The sequence below is a fragment of the Corylus avellana genome, chromosome ca9 (assembly GCF_901000735.1).
Source record: "Corylus avellana chromosome ca9, CavTom2PMs-1.0".
Lineage (NCBI taxonomy): Eukaryota > Viridiplantae > Streptophyta > Magnoliopsida > Fagales > Betulaceae > Corylus > Corylus avellana.
Window position 1 is genome coordinate 15,331,490 of NC_081549.1, and position 12,476 is coordinate 15,343,965.

At 36.0% G+C, this 12,476-nt stretch overlaps 2 protein-coding genes across 2 annotated transcripts; one reads left to right on the forward strand and one right to left on the reverse strand.

Moving 5' to 3' along the window:
- The first annotated feature begins 3,956 nt into the window (after window positions 1-3,956).
- Window positions 3,957-4,388, forward strand: LOC132162355 (uncharacterized mitochondrial protein AtMg00810-like). The gene has a single exon (XM_059572596.1). It carries the CDS (start codon window positions 3,957-3,959, stop codon window positions 4,386-4,388), a length of 432 nt encoding a protein of 143 aa, XP_059428579.1.
- Window positions 4,389-9,496: 5,108 nt separating this feature from the next.
- Window positions 9,497-10,579, reverse strand: LOC132161809 (zinc finger protein ZAT5-like). The gene has a single exon (XM_059572005.1). The coding sequence runs from the start codon at window positions 10,399-10,401 to the stop codon at window positions 9,586-9,588; it is 816 nt and encodes a 271-aa protein (XP_059427988.1). The 5' UTR covers window positions 10,402-10,579; the 3' UTR covers window positions 9,497-9,585.
- Between the last annotated feature and the right edge of the window lie 1,897 nt (window positions 10,580-12,476).

The window sequence follows — 12,476 nt, forward strand, 5'->3', positions numbered from 1 at the left end:
TGAATAGCCACACCCCTTAACATTCCTTACAACTCCTCCTGGTCCCCCTGATATGAACTGGTACCCTGATACTGGATCTACCAATCACCTCACCAATGAGTTGTCTAGCCCAACATCTAGGCTGATGAATATCGTGGTTCCAATCAAATTCACATTGGCAATGGTCAAGAATTGGACATCCTTCACATTGGTTTGGCTTCCCTATCCACCCCTAATCGTGTTTTTCATCTACCTAATTTTCACCATGTGCTCCAAATTCCAAAAAAAAAAAAACTCATCTTTGTTAATCAATTCACTCATGATAATTAGGTTTTTATTGAATTTCATCCTTTTTTTTTTTTTTTTTTTTTGGTGTCAAGGATCTTTGCACGGGGACCTTGCTTCTCAAAGGGCCGAGTAGGGGTGGCCTTTATCCTTGGCCTACATCTCCTTTGACGTGCAGCTCTCCAGCTACTTTTGTTGGTGAACATATGTCAGTTGATTGATAAGTGCTAAAATATTTATATTTTCAGCCCTTAACTTGCATGGTTTAATCCTTTGGTTTTGGTTAATTAGGACATTTTACTGCTTTTTTGTATTTTCTTTGTTTTATAGGCTTTTGGAAGAAAAGAAAGCATTTCTGGAAAAATTCCAAGCTTAAAGGGGCAAATTGGGAAGACCTAGAGGATATGGTTAAGCTTAACCAATCATGGTTAAAGTTTAAATCAAATAAAGGAAAGGATTAATTCGAAATTTCTCAATTTGAAGTCAAATCGGATTGGATGCAAAATTGGATTCTGAATATGTCTCGGTATTTTGACCATAACTTTCATCTCAGATATCCGATTGAGGTGATTCAAGCGGCATTGGAAAGCTAACTCAAACTACTACAATTCATTGTGAAATATCATTTTCCCAATTCGGAGCGTCGCAAGGCCAAAATCACGCCGTAAAATAGGACAGCAATTCTGGGCGAATCCTATTCCGATTTTGGCTTAGGTTTTCTTTATCCTAATTGGGCTTGGACTTAAATCTCCGAAATTCCTAGGATTACTAGGGCTTCTAGGGCTCTCCTAAGTCATATAAATAGACCTCTAAGCCTCACAATTGGAGGAGGCCGTTTTAAGCTAAATTACGACGTATTGCCGTGGGGAAGCTTTTGCTTTGTTTTCCATTGTAAGTTTTATTTTTTCGATGATGACAATTCAATTGGTGATTATTTTTGTTATCATGAGAGGCTAAATCTTTCAACTAAGGTTGAAGATGAAGCTTCGTCATTGACAAACTCATGTATTCTCGTATTTTGTTTATACAATTTTGACTTCGAATAAGGATGTTGTAGATTTTCATTCAATTGCTTGATTTATATCTTTTAATTGAATGTGATGAACTATTATGTGTTGGAGTTGGATATTTGATGTGTTTCATCCTTTGGATACATCAAATCATTCGATTGAAATCGGATATCCGTTGTGATTCGTTAACCAAACGGATACATAGGATGATTTAATTTCGAATCGGATATTTGTTGTGATTTGTAAAAATGTGTGGATTCATTGAATGATTTAAACTTGATATTTGTAAAACATCGAATATAGTTTTTCGATTGTAGGAACAAATACGAGAATATAGAGTTAAGATTTGGCGAATTGAATTCTAAAACCTTAGTGTTCTTTACCATTTTATTTCATTATTTTCTTTAGTTTATGTTTTATTTTGCACGACAAAAATCACAAAATTCGGAACTAGGTTAAAATAGAGTTGGTTTAAATAGAAATTGGTTTACACAACACAAATCCCTGTGGATCGACCTCGCACTTGCATTGATCAATGGCATCATCACCTTTTTCACCATGCCTCTCCGTTGGTTCAATGCATTTTGTCCCGTAATGGTCTTCCAGTTACTTCTAAAAAAAGACCTTCTGTTTTGCTCAGCTTGTCAACCAAGGAAATTACACAGGCAACATTTGGTTATAGCTTCTTTTGTTTCCAAGAATCCTCTGGATCTCTTGTTTCTTGATGTATAGGGCCATGCTCCCACTTTATCATCCAATAATAAACGCTACTCTCTTTGTGTGGTTGATGACTTTAATTCGATTTTTCATATGGCATGTAAATCTAATGTCTTTGCCGTGTTTGTCAATTTTAAAAGTCTTGTTGAAATTTGTTTCACTTGTACAATTAAGTCTATACAAACAGATGGTGGTGGGGAATTTCTTCCCCTCCAACGTCTGTTAGCTTCTAGTGGCATTCTCTATAGGCAAACTTGCCCTCACACTCACCATCAAAATGGTAGTGTTGAGCAAAGGCATCGCCAAATTTTGGACACTGGGCTTGCTTTACTTTCTCATTCCAACGTTCCCTTTAAGCATTGGGATGACACCTGTGAAACTGCTTGTTTTTTAATTAATCATCTTCGCATTATCACTCGTCCTACATCTCATTTTGAACTTTTTTTTTTTTTTTTTTTCCATAAAACTCTAAATTATAGGTTTTAAAAAACTTTTGGTTGTGATTATTGGCCTTACCTTCGTCCATATAACTCTATCAAGTTTTCTTACCATTCCAAATCTTGCTTATTTTTGGGTTATTGTAAATCTCACCATGGCTATAAATGCCTAGACTTGACCACTGGTCACTTATACATTGCCAGACTCGTTATTTTTAATGAACAAGTTTTTCCCTACAAACATGGTTTGTGTCCTTCCATGTCTCATTCTGTTGAGTCTCTATGTACGTTCCCAACCTTATTTCAACCCCACATGTCCTGCTCCTTTCCCCCATGTAAATTGCCCTTCACATGAACCACTCACTTCCCTTCCCAACACATACTGTCTTCCACCTGAACATGGTGTATTTCCTTCCTTTTTGCCCACTGAAACATATGGCCCACATGACTAGCCACTTAGTTCCTCTCCTCCATGCAGTACTTCACCTAACCCACAACCTCCCTCACAAGTTTCTAGTCCTAACTCAGCTTTTGCTACTCCCACTCCATAACCCGTTGCACCTATCAGTAGCAACCACATGGTCACTCGAACTCAAGCTAATGTCCACAAGCCCAAAATTTATACTGATGACACGGTTCGGTATCCTCTCCCCCGAGCTTTTATGGTCTCTTTGCAATTAGGTCCTTGACACGGAACCTACCTGCATTTCTACAACAGTTAAGCATGTGGTGTGGCGTGATGCAATAACAGATGAATTTAATGCTCTTCTAAAAAATTGCACCTGGACCGTTGTTCACCCTCGGTTGTCTATGAATATTGTGGGCTGCAAATGGGTTTTCAAAATCAAAAGAAGGGCTGATGGCAATATGGAACGTATAAGGCACGCCTTGCTGCCAAAGATTTTTGCCAAGGATCTAACCTTAATTATGTTGAAACTTACAATCCAGTTTTCAAACCAGTTACCATTCAGACTATATTGCCTCTTGCAGTCTCTTAGGGGTGGTCTATTAAACAAATTGATGTGAGTAATGCTTTCCTACATTGCTTATTAAATGAAACTGTCTATATGGCTCAACCCGCTGACTTTGAACATCCTCAACATCCCAAGGCATTTTGTTTATTGAAGTAGGCTATCTATAGGCTCAAACAAGTCTCCCATGCTTGGTTCTTACACCTCAGTAATCATTTGTTGGAATTTGGTTTCATTGCCTCCAAGGCAAACTCCTCCTTTTTTATTTACTTCTACTCATGTTCGGCTAATGGCCCTTGTTTATGTAGATGATCTCATACTCACTAGATCCTCTATTGCAACCTTTGATGGTCTAATACAATCCCTTCCTGTTGACTTTCCTATTAAGGACCTTGGTCATTTAAGTTTTTTCATGGGTGTGGAAGTCACCACATGTGCTGTAGGTCTTCATTTATCTCAACATAGATATTTTTTAAATCTCTTGCACAAGACAAACATGACATTTCTCCTCCCTCACGATTGCCTCCACGCCTCTCAGTAAGTTCAACGGTGTCACTATGTCAAATGCTACCCTTTACCGCAACATTGTTCGTGCTCTCCAATATCTCTCCATCACTCGTCCTAATATTGCCTTTTTCATTAACAAATGCTCAAAATTTCTACAAGACCCACGAGACATACACTGGACAGCGGTTGAACGCATTCTCTGCTACTTAAAGCACTCCATCACCCATGGGATTCTCATTTGGCCTTGTAAAACTTTTCACCTTATTGCCTTCTCAGATGCTGACTGGGCTGGTTGTCTAGATGACAGAAAATCCACCTCTATCTACTGCACTTTTCTTGGAGCAAATCTTCTAACTTGGAACTCAAAGAAGCAACGTACAATTTCCCTCTCTAGCACTGAAGCTGAGTACAAGGCTCTCGCCAATGCTACCGTCGAATTAACATGGCTCCAGTCTCTGCTTAAAGAACTTGGCATTTTTTAGCCACTGCTCCTATCCTTTTTTGTGACAACATTAGTGCCACCTACTTGTCTTCTAATCCGGCTTCTCATGCTCGCATCAAACACATCGAGATCGACTACCATTTTGTTTGGGACCGTGTGGCTATTAAAACTCTTGTTGTCAAATTTTTATCTAGCAAAGATCAATTGGTTGATGTTCTCACTAAGCCCTTGGTGTCTACTCGTTTTAATTCTCTTAGGACCAATTTCACAGTTTGTTCCAATCCGTCTAGATTGAGGGGGGCGGTTGAAATACAAGATAAATTTATAGACTCCAAGACCAACTCTACTACCAACGAAAGCCTAACTCTAAGGGAAATTCTACTATAAAATGTTACTGACTTCAAGACCTATGACTCTACAAGAAAGCCTAAATTTATGGGAATGGATTCCACCAATTCAGCATCAATTCCCAAGACCAATCACTGCTATACAAGACAGTCTTATCTCAAGGGCAAACAACGGCTATCTCACAAAGAACATAGCACGTGATTTTCCCTTCTCTCTAGGTCCTCAAAACCTGCTTTGGTTGTTTGTTGTAATTAGAACTTTAAGCTAAAAGTTGTTTGTTTAGTTTCTGCTTTAGTCTTTCTCTTACTGTATAGTTCTTGTTTAGTTCTTATAAATAATTTCCTTGAGCTTACTGCTCAGCAAGGCATTACAACAAATTATCTTTAAGTTGTCTTCATTATAAATCAAACACTGACTTTAGCCGAAGACTCTGATACCATGAAGAAAATAATCAACAGAAAGGAAATTAAAAGGAGGCAAAGCGAAATAAAGATAAATAGAGACAAGAGTTTACGTGATAACTAAAGGCTACACCTTATTCACTTGATAATGTTATAATACAAAATACTTATATTTATAGGAGAATTGAAGTAGATAAGTATGGCATTCAAATCAATATTTGATTACTATCGAATCTGATTATAATCAAATCTTTGAAATCAATACAATCAAATCCCATAGGATAATCAAATATACTCTCAACTCCGAGGGATAGTCAATTATGGTGTTGACTCGATTTAAACAACCCAAAGTTATTGGTTAGTTCATGGTTATTGATGATATAGGGATGATCACACAATAACGAGTGTGGCCATACATCAGATAATTCCCATGGAAGGTAATAACTTCCATGGAGGTTATTGAAAAGGGAAACAGTATAACTCTTCACCAAGAGTTATATTGCACTCTATAAATAAAGTGCCAGAAACAAACTAACGTATTTTTTTCCTTAGAATTCTTTGACTTCTTTTTCTTTTTCCTCCATAAATTTCCATCCTAACAGGAGACGTCCAAAAGATCATAGTTTTATATTTTAGAATTCATCAGTGGTATCAAAGCCAGAATATGGAAGAAAACAAATAAAAATCAGAGGAATAAAAAATCCTTCTGCATAAAATCTAGCAAACCATCAACAAACAAGTATTAGATTTGACCACTTCTGTAGCCTTCTTTAATCTTCATCAATTAATTACAAATCTAGAAGAAAAACCTCTTACCATCATTGTGGGTGGATTACAATACACTAGGAAGGCTAAAGTATTGAAGAAAAATACTAGAGAAATTTATTTTCTACTCCATTTGAGAAATCTTCTTTAGTAAATTTTCAACCCAACAAGTGAGAATAAATTTCATACAGTTCGAAGATAATTTTTCAACAAGTGAGAATAAAGTTCATAAAGTTCGAAGATAATTTTTCCTTCCTTTGCCATTTACGAACAAACTAGATTTGTGAGACATGGCATGAAGACCCTTCTGTTATTTCTCTAACTCTTATACATCTCTTATTCAATTATTTTTTAAATTTACCAATGAATTTGTTGAATGATAGATTTGACAATATATATATATATATATATATATATATATATATATATATATATGGAGTTGGATAGATAGGAGAAGGAAAAATAACATTTCTAACTCCATTTTGCACTTGCAACTATGTATTTCTTGGTGTTCCTAAATCAAGGGAAACCCAAGGAGATCAAAAGTGTTGACCTAGATCTAGAGTAGCACTTTTGCTTCACTTACCATTATTTTACTAAAAAAAAAAAGAAAAAAGCTTTATCTTTTGTCTCTTTTTACTCTCTCTTTCCCTTAGCATTTATTTGAAATTATATTTAAATAACTTTTCTTTTTTCTCTTTTTCTCTTGCCATTTATTTAAAAATAATATTTAAATAGTATAGAGAAGTGATAAAGGAAGCTACTATGAAATTTATTTGAATATGAAAGTAAAAAAAGTAGCTTAATTCCCTATTTTTTTCTTAAAAAATCTAAAAAAAGTTAGTGCTAGTACTAGATGACGAACTTGTGGTACATTTAAATGGGCCTTTGGTATATTTATCACATAATGACCACTTTCAAAGACCATTTGAGCCCAATTGTAAACAAGGGTCTCTGTATAAGAGCGTTTGAACATGTTCTCTATGCACTTTGAATGAAAATTCGAGTAATTCTAAAAGTCTCTTATATCACTTTTGTATTCCTATAAAAATAAGGTAGCTTTTAAAATCGCAATTCGATCAAAATTCCATAATGATCAATTCCAAACTCAATGGTGATTTTAAGAGCCACATCATTCTTAGACGGATACAAAAAGGACATAAAAGTGACTTATAGCGTTACTCCAAAATCCTTTACCTCCCTTGATGGACCTAACTAGCTAGTTTAAATGTCACGCATCTCAAATGCAGCATTCTAAGCTGTATCAGTATATGGATAGGTATTGCCTTAAATCATCATTTATTAATTTAACACATTGCTTGAAGTCTATCCAAACACCATTAGAATAGAACAAAAACTTTGAATTTTGAGTCCCTTTTTTTGTTACGGAATTTATTTTATTTAGGGTGTTTTGACTTTTGAGAGTTTTCTTTATCTAACGTGTAGTCGTAGCTAGGCATACATAGACTGGTTATTCAACTTATTCTGTAATGTAAATTTGTTTTATTTAGGATTTTTGGCTAAGGATTACTTCCTCTATATAAGTGTAGACGTCATTAGGTAAAGAGAATTTTGTGACCAGTTTTGAATAATATTTTTGAGAGAGAATTTCTCTTTGTCTTCCAACTTTTAGTATATATATATATAAGGCTGAAATGGGAAATAGATTCAGCATGATGCAAGCAAAGATATGCTATGCATCTTCCATTTATCATTCTCTCATCTTTCTGCCTTTCAAAATTATCATTAGATGTGTAGAGCCCATGTTTAGGACTTACATGACCTCACAGATTCAACAATAATTAAAAAAATATATAAAAAATGAGAGAATGATTAAGGGAGAAAATGAAGCATTTTTCATACAAGTATATATATAAATTAATTAATGCAAAAGAGGTGTGAAAGTTACCAGATTAATTTCCTTTTAAGAATACCAAACTTCAAACTTTTTGTATATTTTTTAGAGAGAATTTGGATAATTCTTGGATTAATTAGCAAGAGAAGAAGAAGAAAGATAATTTAAAGTAGGTAAAATAGTTTAACGGCTACCTAGCTAGCACCAGCACTTTCGCGGCACTGAACGCCAAAAGTATATGCCGTTAATAATTAGTTGAACAAGAAAAAAGCTCCTTTCAAACAACTAACGACAACATTAAATGTAACCGTTTCATGAGCCTTGCATTATCAACTGATTTTAAGCTTCTTTTTTTCTTTTTTAAATCAGTGTAACCACCATACATGTGCCAATTAATGTCAATCATCCATCTCTCTCTCTCTCATGTATTTGCATGTCTCACGCAAAGTGAGCTAGCTTGTCACATGCGTGGGATTTTCAACATCCACCAAATGTGCACATAATAAACGCATCTCTCAAGAAATTGCTTAGAAAGTGAAAGAACAAGACAAATCAAACACTATGCATGGGTTATTATTGTATATAAGGTTCTTTAATTTGTCCTCTTTCATCTATCTTCTTACATTGCATGCTGAATTCTGCCGTCATCTCCAACTTTATGACACACATAAATGTAACAAACACAAATCCATACTAGAAAGGAGTTATAGAGAATTTAATTTCCGCTTACACCCACTTAATATGGAAGAGTAATTCTAAATACTCAACTCTCATTTGGTTATTCTAATACAACTGGACTGATATGACAGTACTCATCAACCCTTAAAAAAAAAAATTGTTGATCTAATGGTTTATGGGCATTATGACATTACTCGAGTTGTATACTTTTTATTTTTTAAATTTGAGATAATCATTATTAAAATTTGAGCTATTAGTGATTTTAAAAGCCATATTATATTTGAAAGGACTTAAAGATGACTCTTTTAGCACTACTTCAGCCTAGCTACTTGTATAATTTTTTTTTCTTTTATAATAAAAATTGATCAAATAGTCTAGAGGCACTACGAGATCATCCTAATTGTATAAGAGTACTTGAGTAGGTAGAATTACTCAACATGGAACCATCCCATGTATATATGAAAACTACCAAAATTAAGTCAATTATAGCATTAATCATGAGCAATGCCAGAGTCACACGAAATCAAGTTAAAACTAAGTTATGATGACAAGGCAAAGATCTGAAAGTGAGGTGCACCAACCACAAAAGAAGAGGAAATTTTGAGTAATTATATAGTAAAATAGAAATGGTTGTAGAGATTATAATGATGATCACATGCATCATGAGATAAAATTTGAGATCTCCTTCGAAAATGCTGCAAAAACACTCAACCTATAGGCTATAGCTACAGCTATAGCTAATGGCCATTGGATTTGGAGTAGGGTTTGATAGATGCGTGTGGTATATCACTTTCTATATAAATGTAAAGGCAAAATGCACGCACAAACAAAAGAAGGGCAGTTAAGCTACTTGCATTGCTTGGCATGCTTGCCATCCGCTCGTTTTGTTTTTTGTCAGTTTAATGAAACAGACCGACAAAGACACAGCTTTCGCTTTAGCTTTCTTCATCCTAAAACAAGGAACCTAATCCACCACTTTCGGTTGTGGTTTTGGTGGTGCCAAACTCATCACGCCAAAAACCAAAAGAATATTAAAATAATTGAATTGAATTTCAACAATTTAAAGAATGAACAGTTTGATTATGAACAACATGATCAGGATAAGTGCTAAAATTAATGTCAATACTTCACTTTAGTTGTGGGTTTGATATGAAGAATCCATAAAATAAAATAAAAAATAAAAAAAAGGACTAGTAATGGCAATCCACCAAAGGGGAGGCAGAGAAGACGAGGACTTGTTCTTTAGAGGCGAAAGAAAATTTGGATTCTCTGTGGTGATGATGATCATCTTCTGGGGCTGGAAGATTGAGATCCAATTGCAGAATATTTCTTTCTTTCTTGGCTTCTTGAGATGATGAAGAAGCAGTAGTGCTTATAAACGTTCTGTGCCGCCTCATATGCCCCCCCAAGGCTTGTCCGGACGAGAATTCAGCACCACAAATGGAACACTCATGAACTTTGGATTTGTTCGTGTTTGCGATTTGCAAAGAAAGGGTTGTGCTGGTGGTGTTGTTGAAGTGATGATGATCAACATCGTGTACTTGATGATCATGATCATCCACAAACGTCAACGTTTTGATCATCTTCGACTGATCTTCTGTTATATTATTAGCCTTGGGTTTCTTGTGACTGGCTCTGTGCCCGCCGAGGGCTTGGAAAGAAGGGAAGCAACGATTACACGTCTTGCACTGGTAAGCGTATAACCCCGCGGCTCCGACCGCGACCGCAACTGCCGCGGTCTTATTGCTGGTTGTTGTTGTGGCCGGGTCGGAGAGTTTGCTGGCGTGGCGGCCTTGAGCCAAGAGAATCAAACAGTTAGCCATGTCCTCCTCTTCTTCCGTGCTCTCCGTGAATTCGGCGGAGGTGGTTGGACCGTCGCTGGATGAGGTGGAAGCCATGGCTAGCCGGAGCGGCGACGGCAGCCTTTGCCGCTTGGTGCGTTTGCCTTTGATTATTTGCGTAAGATCCTTATACCCCACAACTTCTTCTTGGGATTTCATCATCATATATATATCGATCTTCCAGCTGATGATGAGAAGAGTTTCTGAGAGAGAGAGAGAGAGAGAGAGAGAGGGTGATGGAGGAAGGAAATGGAAGAGAGTGGGAGTTATTATAGTGAATGATGTGAGAGGGTTTGAAGTAGAAAGAACCAAAAAGCCGCCCCCGTGAATTTGGTTTGCCAGTCTTGCGTTTTTCCAAGCTTGGAAGTTATGTGTATATATATATATATATAGGCTATAGGCATGAAATACAGGTGTGCATTGTAAGAGAGGGAGAGAGAAAGATGCAATGTAAGTATGAGGAGGCGAGGAAACGAGTGAGATTCGGTTGGCTTTGAAGCAAACCCATTACTTTTTCCCAACGATTCCTTTCTGGAGGATTGGTTTGCAAGCCTGGAACCACAAAATTTGCGCTTCTCCCCTTCCTTTTTTTTCCTCCTAATTTTATTTTATTTTTCTTCCCTCTTTCTCTTGTTAATTAATTTGTTTCAACTACTATTTTTGCTTCTAACTAACAAGTTTGAGCCAAATTTCTCCTACTAGTACCTAAAATTATCACGTGTCTTTTATCATACTAGAATTGTAAGCGCTTTTTCAAATTTGACAGAATTATAAATCAACTCATGACCCTACTCGAACATTAGTAAAACTTAAAGTAATTAACACTAACCAGGCTAGTGTGTGGACTTGAAGCCACATCCTAGTTTGTGTCAAACCTCTTGAAAATTTTATTAAGGTCATTAAACCATCACCACTCATAATCTCAACCGATATAAAACCTAGTTTCTAGGGAATTTAAATTTAATAATCACCGAGAAGTGGAAAATTGTGAGGAAGGGAATATTTTAGTTAAATTTGTATTAGAAAGGGTTCCAGTATTAATGGAATTGTGTTAGCTGGGCACTTAATCAAGCAGTTCATGTGCAGTTGACCCACCCACTTCATATTAATTATATATAAACTGTTAACTTATTAGATGGACAAATACCCAAAAATCACGCCGGCAAAATGATCCAATACTCATCAATCATTAGGGCTTTGCAAATCACACTTAATTTCTAAGTAGAACGGCAGCAGAGGAATTAGTTACGTAAAGGGTTAATCTTCCATGATGAGTTTTCTAATCCTTAATCAAATATAGTAAACTAATCGATGCCATGTGTTACAAACTTAGGAATATCCTTTCCTTGCCAAATAAATAATATCATAATCCGATTATTATGACGTAGTTTTTATTGTTTTTATATTCCGTATTTTGTTTATTCATATGATCACTCCACTATCAAATCAAGTCATTCAATAAATTAGATATATATTCCTTTCATACTCTACTTAGAGGTTAGAGGTTGATGTACGCTTCTAAATTCCAATCACTTCAATTTTTGTTTCTCTCTTTTTTTCCTTTGCTTTCACTCCTTCATACTTTATATTTTATTTTAACACGGTATTAGAACTAAATTTTTATGATCTCTTATATCGCGTGTAAAAACTATCGCCGCCTCACGATTTTAGTCCAAATTGGCCCAACTTTGAATTTTGTCTTGAATCAAAAAACATACTCACAGGTTTTGTGACTCCCAATCTATACCGTGCTGAAAGAACAAAGTAATTACAACACTACACTCACCCTCACATCCCCTAAGAAGTTTTGTATGTGCCATCCACACCGTACGAAGTCCTTTTTATGTCACTTTAAAATTGAGGTGGCTTTTAAATTATCATTTGATTAAAATTCAATAATTATCAATCATAAGTTCAATGGTGGTTTTAAGAGGCATATCATTTTTAGAGTCACACAAAAAGGACTTGTAGCATTACTCACACTGTGCAAGCGTCCAAACAGAGTAATTATAGACGTCTCTCTTGTGTCACTATCGCTGGCCACTAATACGTTTTCACCGATTACCATCATTACCACCATCCCAAGCCATCTTGATGCAGCTCGGATATGGTTTCTAGTAGTGCGCTCGAGCGCACTAAAGCGCGATTGAGCGCACCTGCGCTCGTTACGCCCTATGACTGCAATCGATCACACAATCAAGCACACTTGCTCTCTGGAACTGCGATCGAGTACCCGCGTG

Bases quoted from the DNA above. Each gene is read 5' to 3' on its own strand.
- LOC132162355 (XM_059572596.1), top strand. From the start codon at position 3,957: ATGTCAAATGCTACCCTTTACCGCAACATTGTTCGTGCTCTCCAATAT.
- LOC132161809 (XM_059572005.1), bottom strand. From the start codon at position 10,401: ATGATGATGAAATCCCAAGAAGAAGTTGTGGGGTATAAGGATCTTACG.